Source organism: Canis lupus, chromosome 23 (genome assembly GCF_048164855.1).
Source record: "Canis lupus baileyi chromosome 23, mCanLup2.hap1, whole genome shotgun sequence".
In the NCBI taxonomy this organism is placed as follows: domain Eukaryota; kingdom Metazoa; phylum Chordata; class Mammalia; order Carnivora; family Canidae; genus Canis; species Canis lupus.
Window position 1 is genome coordinate 28,816,350 of NC_132860.1, and position 20,566 is coordinate 28,836,915.

A 20,566-nucleotide genomic window follows, 5' to 3' on the forward strand; every position below is an offset into this window, starting at 1 on the left:
GGGGTGGGGGGGTTGAGGGAGGAGCAGAGGGAGAGCGACAAGCAGATTCCCTGCTGAGCATGGAGCCTGATGCCAGGCTCGATTCCCAGGACCCTGAGATCATGACCTGAGTTGAAATCAAGACTAGGCCCCTCACTGACTGAGCCACCCAGATGCCCTTCCCCAAGATATATGTTAGCAACCATCCTCCAAGCATATGGCCCACTGATTCATCTGAAGGGTCTCACGACTAAGGTTTTATTAGACAGTAATAAGTGATCTTTTCCTAACACTAGCTAGCCCCCTCGAAGTCCTGGAGACCTACATCCAAAATTCCTTAGGACTTATGCTGTCCCTGACCCCCTCCCAACTTGAAAGTATAGAATCAGTCTCAACCCTGGTGCAGCTCTTTCTGCCCACAGGTCCTGTGCTTTAATAAAAGACCTTTTGCACCAAAGATGTGTTAAGAATTCTTTCTTAGCTGTCAACTCTGAACCCCACCATTTCCTATATCATAGATGACTCAAAAATATAATCTTGAGCCAAAGAAGCCAATCTCCAAAGAGTATATTCTGTAAGATTTGCTTTTCATGAAGTTCCAAAGCAGAGATAAAGATGGTGAGGACCCAAGGGAGGAGAAGAGTGGCTGGCGAGGACATGGGGTGCTGGTCATTTTCCATTGATCAGAGTTCTGTGTGTTCACTTTGTGGCGGTGTGTTACTCTGTGTCTTTAGGATTTGTGCATTTTACTATATGTTCAATACACTTCAATTCAAAGGGTATATGTAAAAGAGATTTAGGAGAATTGACCAATAAATGTGGGAGGGGGTTGGAAAGAGTCTAGTGTGACTCTAAGGCTTTGGCCTGAGAAGCCAAGTTCATGGAGCTACCCTTCACTGAGATGAAAAAGTTGGCATGAGCAGGTGGCAGGAAATCACATTTGGTCTTAGACATTCTATGATGGAGCTGCCCAGCAGGCTTTCAAGTGAAGATGTCAAGTAGCCACCTAGTTATTCTAGTCTGGAGTCCCAGAGGAATGTCAGAGCTGGAGATTTGAAAGTCTTCATGATGTAGATAGAATACAAGGCCATGAGTGTGGATGAGCTCCCTGAGAGAGGGAGTGTGAAGAAAAGAGAGAAGACCCAAAGACTGAGAGGGCGGGACGGTGCTCAAACATTTAATCTGGTAAGGGATAAGAGTCATTAAGGAGACCACGGAGCTGCCAGAGAACTAGGAAGGAAACCAGAAGAGTGTGCCATTCACTGGCCAGGTGGATTCAAGGAGGAGGCAGTGATCAAGCTGAGAAATAGGGCAGGAGGTGGAGGAGATAGTGGGGTCAAGGAATGTTTAGGTGAGAGCTATTACAGTACATTGTGGAGGGGGAGCAGTCAATGGGTAGGAGGGAGAGGAGATAACTACCAGAGTCGGCTCATTGGACAGATGAAGACAGGATTGCATTATTCTACTTGGGGCTTCACCTTCCAAGTGAAGGGCAAGATTCAAGCAAACAGAGGAAAGTCATTGGCAGATAAGGCATCGCCTGAGGAGGCAACTGCCTTGGATAATGCTTATACACTTCCTTTTGTTCCTCCTTCCTTCAGCTAGGCCCAGGGCAAGTGGATTCAAAGGTTTCTCCTTGGAAGCAGGTCCCAGCCCTGGTAGGGGCAGAGGCCTTGAGGCTGGGTGGGGCTGGGTGAGGCACGCTCCGCCCACCCCCCCTACAAATGCTTATGCAATTTCCAATATCAACAAAGACCAGTTGGTGCCTCAGATCACTGCAGTGTTCAGAGAAGCCTCTGGAGCCGTCAGAGGAGCCAGCATGGTGAAGTTTGCACCACTGTTCGTGCCATGGGAGCGCAGGCTGCAGACCTTCATGGTCCTGCAGTGGGTCTTCTCCTTCCTGGCCCTGGGTAAGGCGAGCTGGACTGGGGGATGGGAGACCACAGGCACCTGCCACCCTAGGTGCACACGGTGTATTGATAGTGGAAAGACATTCGTCCTCAAGGGGGCTTTGCTGCACTCAGAGCCCCTGCCCAGCCAGTCTCTTCCTTGCCCAGAGTCCTCTGGAGGGTGTGGAAGGGCATGGGGATCGGGTGGGATAGAAGCCATCACTTGTGGCTTTGGACAGGTTACTGAGCTTTCCTGGGGTGTGGGTTCCACTTTAGTATAAGGACAGAGACCCTGTCTCAGGATGCCTGGTACTGCTGTGGGGCAAGATCTAGGGGATTGTGGGGAAGTTCCAGGCTCGGGGTTTCTCAGAGGGAACGCATCTCCTTCCTTCCTTTGAGAGAGGCGGAAACAGACTGGCAGTGGGGAAAGTGAAGGGAACAGGGAAATAAATAAGAGTGGAATAGAAGGTATGGACTGCCAGGGGACTGGGGTGTGAGTGGGGTCCCAGGCGAGTCGGGACTGGTCAACTGCCCAGCCAGTGTGACCCTACCGGACTCAGGCCTGACCTGTGTGGTTCGTCAGCTGTGGGATGGGAATACCACTGCTGACCTTGCAGAGCTCTTGTGGGATGAAGTAACGAGTGTGCCTGTGCTACTCGGGGCAGACCAGGCCCAACCCTTGGGCTTGGGTCCCACGGGAAGTATGCTTAGGTCCCCCTACTCACCCCACCCCCACAGCGAGCACATTGATTGTGGCCAGGGAGACTACACTTGCCCAAACCCACTCTGTAAAGGGAACACTTTCGAGGAGGACCTGGGGCTGAGCATGAGAAGAGAGTGGGGGTTTGTGGGATCTTCACAAACTAGGGAGGCATGGCTTCTCCTGGGGCTGATGTTTGGCCTGTACACAGATGCCACTGGCTTTAAAACACGGGTATGCTCTGTACAGGTTGGTCAACAGCCATTTCACACACATACACACACACACACACACAGACCCCAGGTGCTCCCTCAGAACCTCCTGGCAATTCTGTAGGTGAACTATTGACCCCCAGCAAAGCAGGCCTCCAGCACTCTGTATTCCTTATGAATGATCTGTGTCTCTGTCCAAGGGGTCTTAAATATTTCAACTATCTCTAGTTATCCCCATTACCCAGATGGGCAGAGAAGGTAGTAGGTCTCCAGTCCTGGGCTCCTTCTGTAGCCAAAGGAAGAAAGCTCAGGAGGGGCAGAGAGAGGAGAGAGGGCAGAGGGGGTGGGAGGAGGTGGGGCTAAGGGGCTGAGGGTGGGTGGAGAGAGCCCAGGAGGGAGGCCTAGCCCAGGGCATACTACCAGTCTGCAGGCTCCTGGACAAAGGTCACCTGGGGCCTAGAGGTAGTCTGCATCCCAGGGATCACAGGGGATAAGGTTCGTGAGGTGCAGTGTGCTTTGTGTAAGCTTTGCAGGCAGGAGTGAGTTTGACTGGGTTGGCCTCAGCACCCCACCCCCTCCACACCCCAGCTCTGCAGGTCCCTGGCATATGAGCCGGGGGATGTCAGGACTAACCCAGAGAGATCAAGTAGCCCTGGGTCTGGAAGACTAGAGGGAAGGCAGCTGGGCAAAGGGATCTGGGCCCACAGGGGCCGGGAGTAGGAGGTGTTATGGTATCCCTTATCCTGGGGGCAAAGGGGAGCCTCAGAAGGGCTTTAGGTAGGCAAGGTCCAATCAGTGTGCTGAAGGTCCCTGTGACTGCAGTGGGGGTATCTACGGTGTTTGGAGTGTGGGGTTATGGGCCGATGGCAGGGAGCAGTCACAATCTACATCAGGGCACAGGAGCCAAACCCAGCCCCCTGACTATTTTTATATTTGTATAGTTTATGAGCTAAGAAGGATTTTTAGATTTTTTTAAGTATTGTGTTTTATTTTATTTATGTTTTAAAAGATTTTATTCATTTAAGAGAGAGAGAAAGCATGAGCAGGGGGAGGGGCAGAAGCAGGCTCCCCACTGAGCAGGGAGTCCCATGGGGGATGGGATTCCAGGACTCAAGGATCACAACCTGAGCCAAAGGCAGAGGCTTAACCTGCTGAGCCACCCAGGTGCCTCAAGTGATTGCGTTTTAAATGGTTAGGTACCTATGTAATATCATCCAAGTTGCCTCTTGAGCTGCGAAGTCTAAAATATTTACAGTCTGGCCCTTTAGGATAAAGGTCGCCAATTCTGGTCTAGGGAAGCTGGCAGTGGGTGGAGAGAAGTGGCCCCATTCAGGAGCTGTTTAGGAGATGGAGTCCACAGGGCAGGATTGAAAGGCTGGCCAGAGAGTCAGGGCTTCCAGTGGAGGAGTGGAGGCTACACACATTTACCAAACAGCTGGTTCACTCTGGAGTCAGAGGAGGCATTTCAGAGAGTGGTAGAGGCCAGAGAATTGGCTGCAGAAGTCAACTAGGACCCATCACTAAGGACTCAGGGCCAATAGCCAAATATTTCCCAAGTGGGTAACTTATTTACTGCGTGTCCTCTCCTCTATAGCTCACACCAGAAGGTAAGTCCATTCAAACAGTTTGTCTAGCCCTCAACTGCATCTCCTGCTCCTACAAGAGTGGGAGTCCATGGATGTTTGTTGAGTGAATAAATGGGAACAAGATGTAGCAAGATGTAGATTTGAATCCTAGGTCCCCTCCTACCACTTTGTTGTGTGACCTTAGCCAATTAGCATACCCTCTCTGGACCTTTGTAAAGTGGGATTTAAAATTTTTTCCCTCCTGGAGTTGTGAGGATTAAGTGAAATAAAGTTTCTCCCTTCCTAAGTGACCTTATAGTCCTCAGTTTTGCCTGCTAAAAGGAGTTGATGGATAAGCTAAGGGTGAGGGCTGTTGGGTATAGGGAAGACCTTTCTGGTCAAGTGCAAATGTCTGTGTGTTTTATCCTAACCCTTTTTTCTGCCTGCAGAACTAATACATGCCATTGTAAAACATTCAAACATGATGTGTGTCCTAAAAGCAAAAGACTTCCCCAAATCCTACCCTTCAGATAGCCATGATCAACCACTTGTGTCTAATTCTCTGGAGCTGGTGTTCTTAGAGTAGGAGCCACCCATGCAGACTTCGGATTTTGCCCAAGGGGAAAGAGGCCTGGCTGAGATTATCTATTTTTTTTCCACATTAAACATTTTTAATATGGAAAAGGGAATAAACAAAGCTTACTCAAGCTTCCTGCCAACCTCGTCTTCCACATCCCATTTCCTTCTTCCGGAGCTGTGGGGTCCTTTCTTCCTCTGTGAGTCTGCAGCCACGTATATACGTCCCAGGGTTCTTTTTCACACAAATGGTGGCATTTCATTCCCCTTCTTCTACGACTTTCTCTTTCAAAGTTTTTATTAAAAATATTTAAGACAAACAAAAGGTAAATAACCCGCCAACTGGTTAATGGTCCTCCCCTATACCCCTTGAGGAACTGGAAGGCCTCTGTGAGGATAAAGCACAGGTCTGGGAATGGGAGGAAATGCCTGGAGGGAGGGGCTGCCTGTTAGAGCCAGGACTCCGGCCTACCATGTCTTCTAGTTGTTCAAGAGATATCAGATGTGAGGGTTGGTATATGAAACCTCCCCATTTTACATTATTAGTAATTAATTCAATGTCATTTTTTAAAGATTTTATTTATTTATTCATAGACACAGAGAGGCAGAGACACAGGCAGAGGGAGAAGCAGGCTCCACACAGGGAGCCCAATGTGGGACTCGATCCCAGGTCCCCAGGATCACACCCCAGGCCACAGGCGGCACCAAACTGCTGTGCCACTGGGGCTGCCCTCAATGTCATTTTTTAAAATATTTTTTTTTATTCATGAGAGACCCAGAGAGAGAGGCAGAGACACAGGCAGAGGGAGAAGCAGGCTCCCTGCAGGGAGCCTGATGTGGGACTCCATCCCAGGACCCCGGGATCACATCCTAGGCTGAAGGTAGGAGCTCAACCACTGAGCCACCCAGGCATCCCTCAATGGCATTTTATTGTATTTTATTATTATTTTTTAAAGATTTTATTTATTTATTCATGAGAGACACAGAGAGAGAGGCAGAGACATAGGCAGAGGGAGAAGCAGGCTCCATGCAGGGAGCCTGACGTGGGACTCGATCCAGAGTCTCCAGAATCATGCCCTAGGCTGAAGTCAGCGCTAAACCGCTGAGCCACCTGGGTTGCCCTCAATGACATTTTCAAATAAAGTGCAAAGGTGAAATGGGCCCAAGTGGCCAAAGGTGGAAGGGGCCCAAGTGGCAGATGAATGGATACACAAAATGTGGTCTATATGTACATTAGAATATTATGTAGGAATATTCCAGGGGATAAGGAAGGGGATTCTGACTACAAGCTACAGCGTGGATGATGGGCATGGGGCTAAGTGGCATAAGCCAGTCACATAAAGACAAATACTTCATGATTTTTATATGAGGTTCCCAGAATAGTCAAATTTGTAGAGACAGAAAAGGGCCAGCCAGCAGGGGCTGGGAGAGGGGGTGTGGGGAGTCAGTGTTTAGAGGGTACAGAGGTTCAGTCTGGGAAGATGAGGGGTTCCCCGGACGGGTGGTAGTGACGGCTACCCAGCAATGTGAATGGGCTTATTGCCACTGAACTGTATGCTTAAAAATGGTTAAGGTGATAAATCTTATGTCAGGCATGTTTTATCGCAATAACAGTTTAAGAAACAAAGTGCCCCCAGTGTGAGCCTGGAAAGTCAGCTCTCCGATGGCAGGACTTTGTGTCTGTTGTTCCTGGCCTCGCCACCAGCACCTGGCACATCAGAGGTGCTCTGTGCAAAGTGAACATCTAGGAGCCCCTGCCTACATCGTCTGGCTTATGAATTCCACCACTGTTTCAGACTGGGCCGAAGCCCCCTCCTCCAGGAAACCTGCCGGGAATGACAGGCCCAATCTACCCTACTTCCAAACAGGACATACAACTGGATGCTGACCTGTTTAAGATGAGTGCGTGGTGCTGAGCGAGGAAATAGGATGGGGAAGGAGCCCTGTTCTCTGGGAATATTCTTTCCATCAGCATCAGATTAGGGATGGCCCACAGAGCAGCGGAGCCGGACATGAAGCTGGGGTCAGCCTACGGCGGGGCACTCAGAACTGTAGGTCAGGGGGGCAGCTCCTCACTGGGCCTGAGCTCCCCGAAGCTGGAACCTGGGCGCAGATGCTCCAGTCGTGTCCTGAGCCCTGGTGCAGGCAGACTGACTGCTTTGCCGCAGAGACGAGCGAGAGCGGCAAGGCCGGAGCGAGCAGGGGACCAGGACGGCGGGAGGGATGAGTTTTGAAGCTGGGCCTGCCTGGTTTCGAATCCGGGCTCCCAGGGAGGCTGGGCGAGGTGGGGAAGCCGTGTCTCCCTCCCCGGCGCCGGCGGACTCGGTGGGGACAGTCTCACCCCCTTCCCCTCGGGCCTCTGACAGCTCCTGCTTCCCTCCCCAGCCCAGATCTGCACTGTGGTCTTCGTAGGCCTCCTGTTCACAAGGTTCTGGGTGGTCAGCGTCCTGTATGCCGCCTGGTGGTACCGGGACCGGGACACGCCGAGGCAGGGGGGCAGGCCCGTCCAAGCCCTGAGGCGCTGCTTCTTGTGGAAGTACATGAGGGACTACTTCCCCGTCACGGTGAGTCTGGGGCTGCCCGACGACGAAGCTGGCCCGGGCTGCGGGGAGCAGAATACTGGGCTGGGAGTGGGGGCCAGGGCTTCCCCACCCTGTGGCCTGTGGAAGAGTCCAGATTCTCTCTGGCCATGGTTTCCCAGGGTTGGGAAGTATCAGGGTTTGAAGAGGCTCCGTGGGCAAATAGTGAGGCACACATATGTGTCTTACAGGTGTAAAGCCCTCAGCAGCCAGGTAGAGGGCAAATGTAATAAACTCACAGTCCTGAGACCGTCGAGCCTCACATGTCATTAGATGGGGAGAATGACACCCTGAGAGGGACGAATCTGTGACCGACTCCACGTGACAGGTTCTCCTGGTTTTAAAGCGTGTGCATTAAGGATGGGTGAAGGAGCAGGGGAGAGAGCCCTGCGCTGGTTCTCTGTTCTATCCTGCCTCCAACCCCAGATTGCTGTGTGTCCTTGAGCAAAACCTCGCCCCATTCTGAGCCTCAGTTTCCCCGTGTATCTAGACTGACCCCTCCAACTCTGAGCACATTTGAAACTCTCACTCTGACTTGGGACATCTCCTGTCATTGTGACCCTGGACTCAAATATCAGTCCTGAGTAAAGCAGATCCTCGGATTTGAGAGAACAGACCCATTGGCTCCTTTACTGGATTCCAGACAAACCGAACCTTGGGGCTTAAGCAGCTGGGCAAGGCTGGCTTATTGGCCAGATGGCACGGGGGGGGGGGGGGGGGGGAGCGGGGCAGGTAGTGGGAAACACCGAATGGTGCCAGGCAGGGGCAGCTGGCCATCCCCTGGAAACAGGGGAGAAGAAAGGCATAAAGCGTGGCCTCTGGAGCAGGACAGACTAGCTCACAGACCACTGTGACCTTGGGGGAGTTCCACAGCCTCTCTTAGCCTTCATGTCCTCGTATGTGAAGTGGTGATGACGCCGCACACATCAGCCAGTTGGACAGACCTGCTGAGACAGCAGGAAAGCACCATGTAGGTTGGCAGTGAACTAGGAGCTAGTCTTATCACTGAGTCAGTGGGGAGCATGGAGAAGCGTGCGCGTGGCTGTGGTCAGGGGAGGACTGTGACAGCCCAGAGCCCTGTTGTCGCCCTGACCTTCACACCTGCCCAGTTCCTCCCACCCCATTCTGGAGCTCCACCTCCTCCTGTCCTTTCTGGAATTAGATCCTCAGCAGGTAAAGGAGGAGGGAGTGAGTACACAGGCTTACAGAGGTTAAACAGCTCACTGACTCCCCGGCACTCAACGGGGGACTCAAGGCTCCTGCTGTGCCCCGTTCTGAGAGTCCAGGAGCCAGGTGAGGACTAGCAAAAGCTGGGCAACGGCGGGGGTACAAAGCCACAAGCCCCACAGTGAGCAGGGCCTCCGGGGCAAGGGGCAAGGGTGGGGCAGGCAGGGCAGGGCAGTAGGGCATCAGGGGAGGGGCTGGGGGAAGGGCAGGAAGTTGACTGGCAGAGAGTTCCATGCTCGTGAGGGGTGACAGGTGGGGGTCCAGGTGCAGGGAGGTCTCCTGCCCATATTTGCTTCCTCTGCACGGAGCCCCACAGGGTGAGCAAAGTCAAGCAGGGTCTGTGCCTATCCTGTCCACTGCCCTTCCTGATCCTCCCCTGACCAGGCAGCCCTCCAGAAGGGTTTCTCAACCTCAGCGTTATTGACACTAGTGGGACGCTGCCCTGATTGCTGCAATTCCGTGCGCAATGTTTTAGGATTGATGCTCACTGCGGCCGGTTGCATTACCCGCCGCAGAGGGTGGGCAGTACCAGCAAGTGGCCAGCAGAGGGCGAGAGGACATGCGCTTTGACGGCCTGCCCCAGCCTGGGAGCCCGCAGGCCCGGGGCTGGGTGGGGCCTGCACATGCCCTTCCCGCTTCCTCCGGGACACCCTCTCGCTCTTCCACACCTCTTTACAGCCCAGGCCCCACTGGTATCTTGGGAGGAGCAGAAGATAGGTAACGCTCGCACACACATTCACAAGCCTCTGCACTCCCCTGTCAGAAGTGTGTAGATTTGTTTTTGTTGGTTTTTTTTAAGATTTTATTTATTTATTCATGAGAGACACACAGAGAGAGGCAGAGACATAGGCAGGGAGAGAAGCAGGCTCACTGCAGGAAGCGCGATGTGGGACTTGATCCCAGGACCCCAGGATGATGACCTGAGCCAAAGGCAGACACTCAACAACTTAGCCACCCAGGTGCCCAACTATGTGTAGATTTCTGAGTTTATATCAGTTCTTCGTGTGATTTTCTGAACTAGCATCTATGGATGGAATTTCAAGCAAAATTAGGAAACCTTCCGGGCTTTGCAGCTTCCTAAACTCACACTACAGTCTTCCTAAAGAGCTAATGATGAAGAATCAGGCAATATTTCACATGGGAGGCACTGATCTCACCTCATACTGAAGACCAGCCCCAGAGCTGGGTTTCCCCTGTGCAGGTTTCATCCTCCCGGAGCAAACAGTGTCTACACAGGCCAAGGCCTGAGAAGGGATGGGGTGCTGTGGCCAGGCTGTGACCTGGTGTCAGGAAATGTTGCAGGCCCCGGGGCAGCGCAGGACACCTCCCACCCACACCTGGAACAGCCCTCAGTTCCTCCACAGCCCTGTCAACATCACCAGGGACTTCACGCCCTCCCTCCTAGCACTCTGGGGTCTCTTAACTGAAGTCAGAGGTAGAGAGGTAGGCAGCCGCCCATCCAGGATAGGTCTCCAGCTCACACTTGGACAGAGTCACACTTCCTCCTGTGAGGACTCCTTTCATCATGAGAGAGCTCTGCCTCGGAGAAGGTCTTCCTTCATGCAGAGCTGTGCCTGTCCTGACTACCTGCCCAGGTGCCGTGGGCACGGCTGTCCCCTCAGCCCTACGGCTTTCTGCACTTCGACACATGGACATTTGGGGCTGAATGAGTGCTGTGTGTTGGGGTAGGGGGCGCCTTCATCCCTGGTCTCTACCCACTAAGTGCCAGTAGCACTCCCCTCTACCAGTTGTGGCAGTCAAAAAGGTTTGCAGATGTTACCACATGTCCCCAGGTGGGGGAGTAGGGGGGACTGGCCCTGGTTGGGAACTGTTCTTTTTTTTTAAGATTTATTTATTTATTTATTCATTCATTCATGAGAGACACAGAGAGGCAGAGACACAGGCAGAGGGAGGAGCAGGCTCCTCACAGGGAGCCCCATGTAGGACTTGATCCTGGACCCGGGATCACACTCTTAGCTGAAGGCAGATGCTCAACTGCTGAGCCACCCAGGCCTCCCCATTCGGGAACTGTTCTGAGGCCTGGTGTCAGTCTCCAAAATTCCTCCGGGTCTCATCCTTCTCTCCTCCCTCCCTCATTACCTAAATCCCATGGGGTCATCTCTTTATCTGGGCTCTGCTTCCACCGATGCTCCCTACAGTCTGTCCTGCACACAGAAGCCAGATACTCATAAAATGTTAAAATGCACCAGTGACTCCCATGACACCTAAAATCAAATCTAGTTTTTGCCCAGCCTGTAGGTCCATAAACCCTAGGACCCCTGCTCAGGCCTCCCTTGCCCCCTTTGCCATCCAAGTTCTTCGGGCATGAGCTGTGTCACTTAGGCTGGTACCCTTGCTTGAAGCACACCCCTTTGCCCTGTTAACCCTCCCCCCCCATTCTTTACCTGGGGATTCCTACAAGACTGCAGGTTATACACATGGAGCCCGGCTGCCTGTGTTAAAGTCTTGCCTCTGCCACTTTACTAACTATGTGACCTAGAACAAGTTAGTTAACCCTGTGTCTCAGTTTCCACATCTGTACAATGGAGACTTTGTCCCCAGTACTTCCCTTGCATCCTGAATAGAAGATGGAGCAAGTCGGTGCACTGAGGTGCCTGGCAGTGTGTACCACACGGGGCACTCTCTCCAGCTCTCGTTGCTCACCACTTCCTGTATTTCTTCACCTCAAAGATAGACCTTTTTTTTTTTTTTTTTTTTTTTTTTTAGTAGACTCCACGCTCAGCTTGGAGCCCAACACAGGGCTTGAACTCATGACCCTGAGATCGAAACCTGAGCTGATATCAAAAGTCAGTTGCTTAAACAACTGAGCTACCCAGGCATTCCTCTAAGAGATCCTTAATGGTAAAACATACCAGTATTTTATGTACCACTAAGAAAAAAAGTTCTTCTAATTAGAATCGCCAAATGCATCTTGATAGCATAAAGTTAAGATGTGAAGAAAAGATATATCCTAAAATGGAGGGACTACAGCTGCAGATGTCAGTGGGTGTCTGTTCTGTGAGCACTAGAGTACAAAGGAGGGAGGGCAGGGCCGAGAACCAGCTGAGAGGCAGGGGGGAGGGGGTGCGAAGCCCGACCTGCTGGCATATCCAGTCCACCAGGGCCGAGGAGAAAATCCGAGCCTTTGCTTCCATCATCTGGCCACGATGGGAGGACACAGGGAAAGACTTGAGTCCCTACAGGCACCCACATCCACACACACACACACACACACACAGCCAAAGGCATAAAACTGGAAGGGATTCCTCAAACTTAGATACATATCAGAATCCTCTGGGAAATCTGCCACAAATCAGATGCCCAAGACGAGAGCCAGACTATTGAATCAGACCTTATTTGCCTTGCATTTTTAAACTGCCAAGTAATGAGGTACATAAATAGGTCACGAACAGGTTCTCCAGGGCCGGACCCTGGTACAGTGAGAGGCAGGTTGCTGATGTGGGAACAACCTTCTCCTGAGAGCTCTAAACATTCCAAGTTTGATTAGAAAGGAATAGGCCCCTGAGATAGTCCTGAGTCTCAGGATACCTCTCTTGGTTCTGGAACCAAGACTCTCTCCGGTGCCCTTGGCAGGAGGCAGCAGAACTGAACTCAAGTCATCTGTGTGGCTTTGGGCGGGTCACTTACCCCTCTGCATCTCAGTTTGCTCAATTGTCAAATGGGGGCTCTCATGCCGCAGCTGACCTCCTAAGTGCCACAGTTACACAGGCTGGTGGTGTGGGTGCTTTGTGAACCATCAAGGAGCCATCCGGACGATGGCCATCACCACCAAAGGTGTGGGAGGGCACAAGGACATTTACTGAGAGATGGACCCAGGAAAACAGGGCAGAGATGCAGGCCTCCCTCCCACCCTCGGTCCAGATGCCCTCTCCCGGAGATGCCTCTCTCCTGCAGGGCTGTGGTCTTCTAGGTGAGAGTCTTGGGGCTCAAAGTAGCCACACCCCTGGGAGACCTGAAAACATGTTCACACTGAGACTAATGTGCATGTGTTGGTGGCCAGCCACATCACTCATAAGGGCCAAATGGTGGAAATAATGTTAATGTCCATTGAGTGATAAATAAAAAATATGGTCTATCCATACAGCGGAAGAGTATTCAATCACAGTAAAGTACAGATCCGTGCTTCAATGCAGAGGAACGTTGAAAACATTCTACATTCTGCTAAAGTGATAGAAACCGGATACATGAGGGCACACACCTATTGTGTGGTGCCACTCACATGAAATACCCAGAACAGGCAGGTCCATAGATCAGAACCTAGTAGCACCCCTGCCAGGGAGGCATGATCATTGTCCTGGAAGACAGGGAGGAAACTTAGGTATGGGCAGTGTAGAGGCCTGGCACAGGTCATGTGATATGCTGACAGCAGAACCTGGGTCTCCTGACTTCCAGCTCAGAATTCTTTGCCCTGGTGTTGGAACCCAGGTGACAGGCTGGGACAAGATGGGGAGCAGGGGGCCTTCCTTTCAAGGCAGGCTGCATCAGCCTCATCCATTCCTGGGTTCATTCTCTCATTCCACAATCTTTCCAGAACAACTCCTCTGTTCCACTCCTGTGCCTGTTGTGCTTGGGTCAGGAGATGAAGCACACAGGTGGTCTCTAATCTCAAGGCCCTCACAGTGAGGCAGTGATGTCCCTTGGGCACAGGGGACAAGTAGAAGAGGTTGGCACACAAGGACAGCAGCAGAGACCATGTCTAGGGACGTGCAGACTAGGCCTCAGCGGGACAGTGACGGCCCCATCAGTGTGCACACTTGGACACACACATGTAAAAGCCTGTTCAACTACTGGCACATTCCCAGACATAGGTCCTCACATTCAGCATGATATTTCTCTCTACACAAAGGCTTCTTTAGTAAGGATGATCATTCATTCATTCATTTATTCATTTATTTTACTCATTTATACATTCATTGTTAATTCAAAATAGGTCATATACTCTTGTTCAAAATTCCAAAGGGACAAGCAAGTAAGTATGTGGGTGAAAAGCCCCCATCCCACTTGGATTCTGATCTCCTCAGTTCCCTCCCCAGAAGCAACTATGATGACCAGTGTATGATATGTCCAATACAAACAAGTGCATGTCCCCTTTCTTTTTTTTTTTAAAGATTTTATTTATTTATTCATGAGAGATACACACACACACACACACACACACACACACACACAGAGAGAGAGAGAGGCAGAGACACAGGCAGAGGGAGAAGCAGGCCCCAAGCAGGAAGCCCGATGTGGGACTCGATCCCGGGTTTTGAGGATCACCCCTGGGCCGAAGGCGGCGCCAAACCACTGGGCCACCAGGGCTACCCTCATGTCCCCTTTCCCAGCACATTCTGCCTGTATCGTCTTGTCCCTTGCTTTGTCCTGACGGGCGATGTGGCCATCTTCCCCTGCCAGGCCAGGGAGATCTTCGCCAGAGTTCCCTAGGGCTGCACCGCACCCCGTTGTGCGAATGTTTCGGGAATATGTCTCAGCGGGTCCTGTGGATGGACATTGGAGGGGATGCCGAGTTGGTAGTACTAGAAAATGATGCTTCTGTTCATCATCTTGTTCACGTGCCATTTTGCACAAGCACAAGACATTCCTCAGCAACGGAGTTGCTGGGGCAAAAGTCTCTTGTTATTACAACAACGCTTTTTGGTTGTAATAGTTATTGCCAAATCGCCTTTATGGAGCTTGTACAAAATTGCCTTCCCGCTGACCGAGAAAGAATTCGTGCTTCGGTGCCCCAGGGCAGGGAGCCAGGTATGTTGGTAGGGAAACACCACCACTTGGGCTCCTGAGCAAGCACCTTTCCCTCTGAGAATAGCCAGAGATTTCTCTGCTCCGGCTTTATCTTCACATCCACTAAGTCCCCACTGCGTGAGTAGAAGAGGTTTGTCCTTGTAGAGGAGGCAATGGTCCCCTCCAACTGTGGTCCTCACAGCTTCTCTGGAAAGGGTCAGTGGGTGACTGGGGGCCATATTGGGCAGGAGGGTGGGTTGCAGAAACCAAGTCCGGGTGAGGTCCTGGAGAATCTGGGGCCTCTTGGGGTGGGGGGGTAGACACCTCTGGGTGGGGTAGAGAAGCTTAGATCTCCAAACTGCACCTCAGGTCACTGCAGGCTGCTCTGAGGGCAGGCAGCCAGGCCCCTGAGGCCCCAGAGGCAGCAGCAAGAATTCTTAGGGAGCAACCCGCAGCACGTGTTAGCTTGATGACAGGATGAACTTTCACCATGGCAAAGCTGGAGCCAGAGTGGAAAGGGCTGCCCCATGTCCAGGAATGCAGGCCATGGGGACCTGGCAGTTCTATCAGGAGGCCTCCTGCTAGGGGCTTGGGGCATGACATATCAGGGTCCTAATTCTGATGGCTGTGGCTTCCAGGGTGTGAGGCAGTGTAAAGGGTGGGCATGCAGTTCCTGGCAGGTGGGGAAGGGAATGCCCTGCTCCACACACACACAGCGGTCATCTTTGCAGACTGGACCACGGAGCAGCTTGTCCAGGAATGGGCAGGCTGAGAGCAGCATTTGTTAGCTCCGTCTCTGCCCTTGTACCCTCATCCCACTTCGCCTGGGAGCTGCTGAGGACAGCAGCTCTCCTCTCCCAGGCAATCGGCAATGACTAGTGGTCCCTGCTGCTCACTCCAGCTGCGGGCCTGATCAGACCCTGGCGAGCTGCTTGCCAGCAGAGCCCATGGCTGGGGAAAGAGAAAGCTCAAGGTCATTGAAGGTTTGGCGTGGGGGGAGCAGGGAGCCACAGGGACACACTTGCTTTGAACAGAAGGGTAAATAGGACTGGAGCCAGCCTTCTGGACGGCGTGCTCTTTCAACCACTCCTGCTATATCTTGCGAATGCTCACTCCCAGGTCTTAAGTGCCAATTTTTCTTATATTGAGTTTTGTTATAACGGGGCTCTGCCAGCATGGTGGCACCCCGTGTGTCCCTTTGATGCCGCCAAGTTATATTTGGTCCTATAGTAGTCTTGGTAATTCCAGGGCACCAACAAACCTAAGCTTCTCAGCAGTCCTAGGAGGTAGGGGGGACAGGGCTAAAATGTCCCCATTTTATAGATGAAAAGCCTGAGAGGGAACCCATTTGTCCCAAGCCAGCAGTGAATCTGGGACAGTACTGCTGGATGCATTCACACACCATATCTGACTATGCACAAGAACCTGAGGCTCAGAGAGGGGGAGCGACTTGCCCAAGGTCACCTTGATGAGTGGCACAGTCGGGGTTGGCCTGGCGACCCAGCTCACCGGGTTACCGTCCTTGCAGCTGGTCAAGACTGCTGAGCTGGACCCCTCCCGGAACTACCTTGCTGGCTTCCACCCCCACGGGGTCCTGGCCGCAGGAGCCTTTGTCAACCTGTGCACGGAGAGCACGGGCTTCCCTTTGCTCTTCCCTGGCATCCGCTCCCATCTGATGATGCTGACCTTGTGGTTCCGGGTCCCTTTCTTCAGGGATTACATCATGTCCGGGGGTGAGTCTTTACACCCCGGGGTAGCCCTGGAGGATGAGGCTGGAGGCTTGGGGAGAGGCATCTGAGGGAGAGCTGCCAACGTGTCTACTTCCTGCAAGTGCATGTGCAATGGGAGAAGTAGCTAGACCCAAAGACGTGCTTTCCACGGCCGCATGTGCTCGTGACACCAAGCTCAGTGAGGGTGCTGGAAAAAGGGAGAGGACTCAGTTCCAGTCCTCGGGGGACTTCCTGCTGGAGGGAACAGGGTGCCCAGGCCTCTGTGGTCCCTTTTGGTGAGCTCTCTCTTGGGGCACATCCACCCCACAATCCCTGCCCTGTTCCCCCGTACTCCATCACCTTCCTCTCTCCCCAGGCCTGGTCACTTCGGACAAGGAGAGCGCTGCTCACATCCTGAGCAGGAAGGAGGGTGGCAATCTGCTGGCCATCATTGTAGGGGGTGCCCAGGAGGCGCTGAACGCCAGGCCTGGAGACTCCACGCTTCTGCTCCGGAACCGCAAGGGCTTCATCAGACTTGCCCTGATGCACGGGTATCTGAGGAGGGAGCTCTCGGCTCAGAGGGAGATTGGCAAGGATTAGATTTTGGCAGGAAGATAGCAGAGACCAATGCAGGTTGTATTTTGGCAGGGAGATTCTCAGTCTATTTACAATGAAGATTAGGTTTTGGTAAGAAATGTATTATGTCATGCCCAAACACCCAGAAAAGATTTCAGAAGGGAGGTTTGGTGATCAAAGGGACTCAGTGGGAAGGGACATGTTTGCCCAAAGCTGGCACTAGATCTGACATCTATGGGATCTGGGAGGATGGAGTCTGGGGCATATCACAGAGCTGGTCTACTTTGAAGCATCTTTGAAGAATGGGGTCGGAGAGTTTTTTTCTGCAAAGCTAGCAGATATTTTATATCTGGGAGGACTCCCTAAAGCGTTTCTGGTCTATCTGTCCTGTTACAACAGAGAGATTGTGGCCCTGAGAGGGGCCAGGACCTGCCCAAGGTCAGAAAGCAAAGCTATGGCAGGGCTGGGAGACAACTCTGGTCTCCTACTTCTGAACCCAGGGCTCTGTCCTCTGCTCCAATTCCTGGTCACTGGGTCCCTGCAGGAAGCTAGCTGGGGACTTCTTTGGGACTTTTCACACGTATTCCCTCCTGTCTCTCTCCAGGGCAGCTCTGGTGCCGATCTTTTCCTTTGGGGAGAATGAGCTATTTGACCAGGTTGAGAACTCTCCTGGCTCCTGGTTGCGTACGATTCAGAACCGGCTGCAGAAGATCATGGGTATCTCCCTCCCGCTCTTCCATGGCCGTGGTGTCTTCCAGTACAGCTTTGGCTTTATACCCTACCGCCAGCCCATCACCACCGTGGGTGAGCTGAGACCCAGCCAGCCTGGGTGGGGGTAGGCTATGGGGAAAGAGGCCTGGGCTGTGTGCTGCAAAGGGGGCATGGAGATGGGTCAGACACATCCTTGCCCTCATGTTGCTCACATTCTAGACTGGGAAACAGACACCCAAACAGATAACCCTAACTCCGAGATGGAAACTGGAACAGAGGTACAAAGAACAGTAGTCACTACTGATTATGGAGTACCTGCTCCACCGCCAGGCACTGCCCTGGATCCCTTACATGCAGCAGCTCCAACTATCCTAACAACCTTCAGAATAGGGACTATTGTCCCTTTTTCACTGATGGCAGACTGAGGCTCAGAGAAGTTAAGTAACTTCCTAAAGGTCACACTGCCTTCGAGTTACAAGGTTAAGGATTGCATCAGGACCTATTTGACTTCTTATCATGCTAGAGGAGGAAGGTTTAATTCTGATATAGAGGGTCTAATAAGGCTTATTGGAGAGAGAGGATATAAGGAAAGGGCATTCTAAATCTATCAGAATTGTGTGTAGAGTAGCAATCACTACACTTGTATTAGAGCCCGAGGAACTTTCCTGTAGATAACGGACATGCGCTTTAGTGCATGGACTCAGCACCATCTTTTTCAGCTCTTAGGACTCCTCATTTGCTTTCTTCTTGAATCCCAACTAGATCCCTCTGACAAAGCCTGTAGAGAGAGGTCTGTTCACCTTTATCCATCCATTTATTTGTTAGTTGCCCCCACTCCATGACTTTCCCTGTGTATTGTGGCAATATTTTCATGAGTGTTAGTATTGCTGCTGCCAACAGAACTTTTCCTAAAAGGAGAAGGCAGGGGAGCTACCTTCCCAGCCAGGCAGAACCAGAGGAAGGAGGTCACTTGGTGCCTTCCTGACTCCTCCCTAAACAAAGGGGGCACTGCAGGCCAAATGGAGAGAGAGTGGGGAAGAAAAGCTGCGGGGGCTGTGGGCCCACCTCTTCCTAGAACTTCAGGCACTTCCAGTTGTGGCATCTTGGGATCCCAGAACCATATGGTCTGGAAATTAAAAGTATACCTCCAGGATTTAAAAACTGAAACAGATCCTTCCTGGCTGTGTGACCTTGAACAAGTCACTCAACCTCTCTGAGCCTCTTCTCATCCTGGGAATAAAAAGAGCCTCTATCCCCATAGAATTGTTAAGAGGATTAAAGGAGATAATACATGGAAAGTGCCTAGCATTTTGGATGGCACATTGCAGTGCTGCTGGGTATTGCTATTATATCAGAATCCTGGAGTTCTCATAACATCTTAGAGTTCCCATAACATCACGCAAACTAGGGCTGAAAGGGATGGCAGTAAGAGCATTTTCCTGCAGGGATGCCCATGGGGAAGGGCCCCTGCAACCCAGTGGCTCCTGCTCTGGGCCTACACCCACATCTGTGTCTTGCAGTGGGAAAGCCCATCGAGGTGCAGAAGACACTGTGTCCCTCAAAGGAGGAGGTGGACAAGCTGCATCAGCGCTATGTCAAGGAACTGTGCGAACTCTTCGAAACCCACAAGCTCAAGTACAATGTCCCTGTGGACCAACATTTGGAGTTCTGCTGAGGGCCTCCCCGGAGGGCAGGGCTGGCCTTGGGGAGCCTGGCTGGAGGTGCTGTGATCTGAGAAGGCTTCCTGGAGGCATCTGTTGAACATATCTTCACAGCCTTCCCAAACTTCTGCAAATCCAGCCATGATATGCTCCAAATCCCAGCAGACAAGCAGGAGGGGACACTAAGTTCTGGCATTGGCGATTTGTACTCCTGCTGCAAAACCCCTACGAACCTCCCTCTCCATGGCTTGCTCTTCTGTAAATGCGAGATGGCTGGAAGAGAGGATTTCTGAGGCCTCTGTCCCCTGTTGTCATGTCACTCAATAGAGAAAGAGAGCAGCAAATATCACCAGGTTTTTCTTCCTCTACCCTGAGTGATGACACAAAAGAAGCCACTAGTTCCAGCCCCGTCTCCTACAAGCTCCCTCATCCTGCTCCCTGGATGTCTCAACTCCTCCCTCCCTGCGCCAGAGGGTGGGGGTGGCCTGGAAGCCTCTGCGCTCATGCAGGACACCTGTGAGTTCCTGTCCTCTGAGCTGTGGACTGGTGGCCACAGGGGCGGGAAAGGTGGATAAGGAGAACTGTGCTCTGCCACTGGCTATATGATAATATAGACCTCTTTGGTCTCCTTCTGAACCTCAGTTTCCCTGACTAAGATGAACCCTGAGTCTCGACTCTGATGTTCCAGGGGCGGAGAGCTTCATGAGGCACCTCTTACTCGTCCATTGTAATTTCAGCCCCCGACCTTGGTACAGAAAGGGGGGTCTCCCTAAACGTCAGCTCGACAAATGAAAGGATGATTCTATTTTAGCCTTCTCCTGTTCCTCCCTGTTCCTCAGCAAAGGGGGCTCATCGAAGCCTCTCTTGACTCCCAGACTGGCCCTGTGGCCCTGCAGCCCTACCTCATCTTCCCAGAGTGCCATGTTGACTCATCCTTCCTGATCCGTCAGCCCCCAGCCTACCACCCCTGATCCTGTTCTGCTGGGCAAGAAAATTGAGAGGCTATACGTTAAGACACAGAGAATGAAGACCAGACATGAGTGCACATTTGTGTGAGATGGGGACAGAATTCAGAATTCTGAATTCCTGAGTTTGGGACATATGTCAGTAGCAAAGGACAGGATGCCCAGGGGGGACCATACCCCTTTTGCCCTCCAGCAGGGAAACAGCATCCCTCCAGGGGCAAATCATACTGTTATTAAAACAGGAGGGACATCTGAGAGGTGTAAATTTGGGTTTAATTCCTGGAGCATCTGTTTTCAGTGACCCTGGGCAGGTCATGTCTTTTCCAAACCTCAGTTTTGCCATCTGAGAAATAAAGATTACCATACCCATCTCTGGTGTTGTAAGCACAGTAAGATAATATTTTGAATGTATGAGCCACTCCACGTCATGTCTGGAAGGACGTGGAATACGTGTAAATCAAGACTCAAAGGT

At 52.0% G+C, this 20,566-nt stretch overlaps 1 protein-coding gene across 1 annotated transcript; it reads left to right on the forward strand.

The window, feature by feature from the left end:
• Positions 1–1,742: 1,742 nt before the first annotated feature.
• MOGAT2 (monoacylglycerol O-acyltransferase 2) lies at positions 1,743–20,464 on the forward strand. Its single transcript, XM_072795429.1, has 6 exons — positions 1,743–1,889; positions 7,307–7,485; positions 16,001–16,205; positions 16,558–16,732; positions 17,362–17,561; positions 18,989–20,464. Exons 1-6 carry the CDS (start codon positions 1,799–1,801, stop codon positions 19,141–19,143), a joined length of 1,005 nt encoding a protein of 334 aa, XP_072651530.1. The 5' UTR covers positions 1,743–1,798; the 3' UTR covers positions 19,144–20,464.
• Positions 20,465–20,566: the final 102 nt, after the last annotated feature.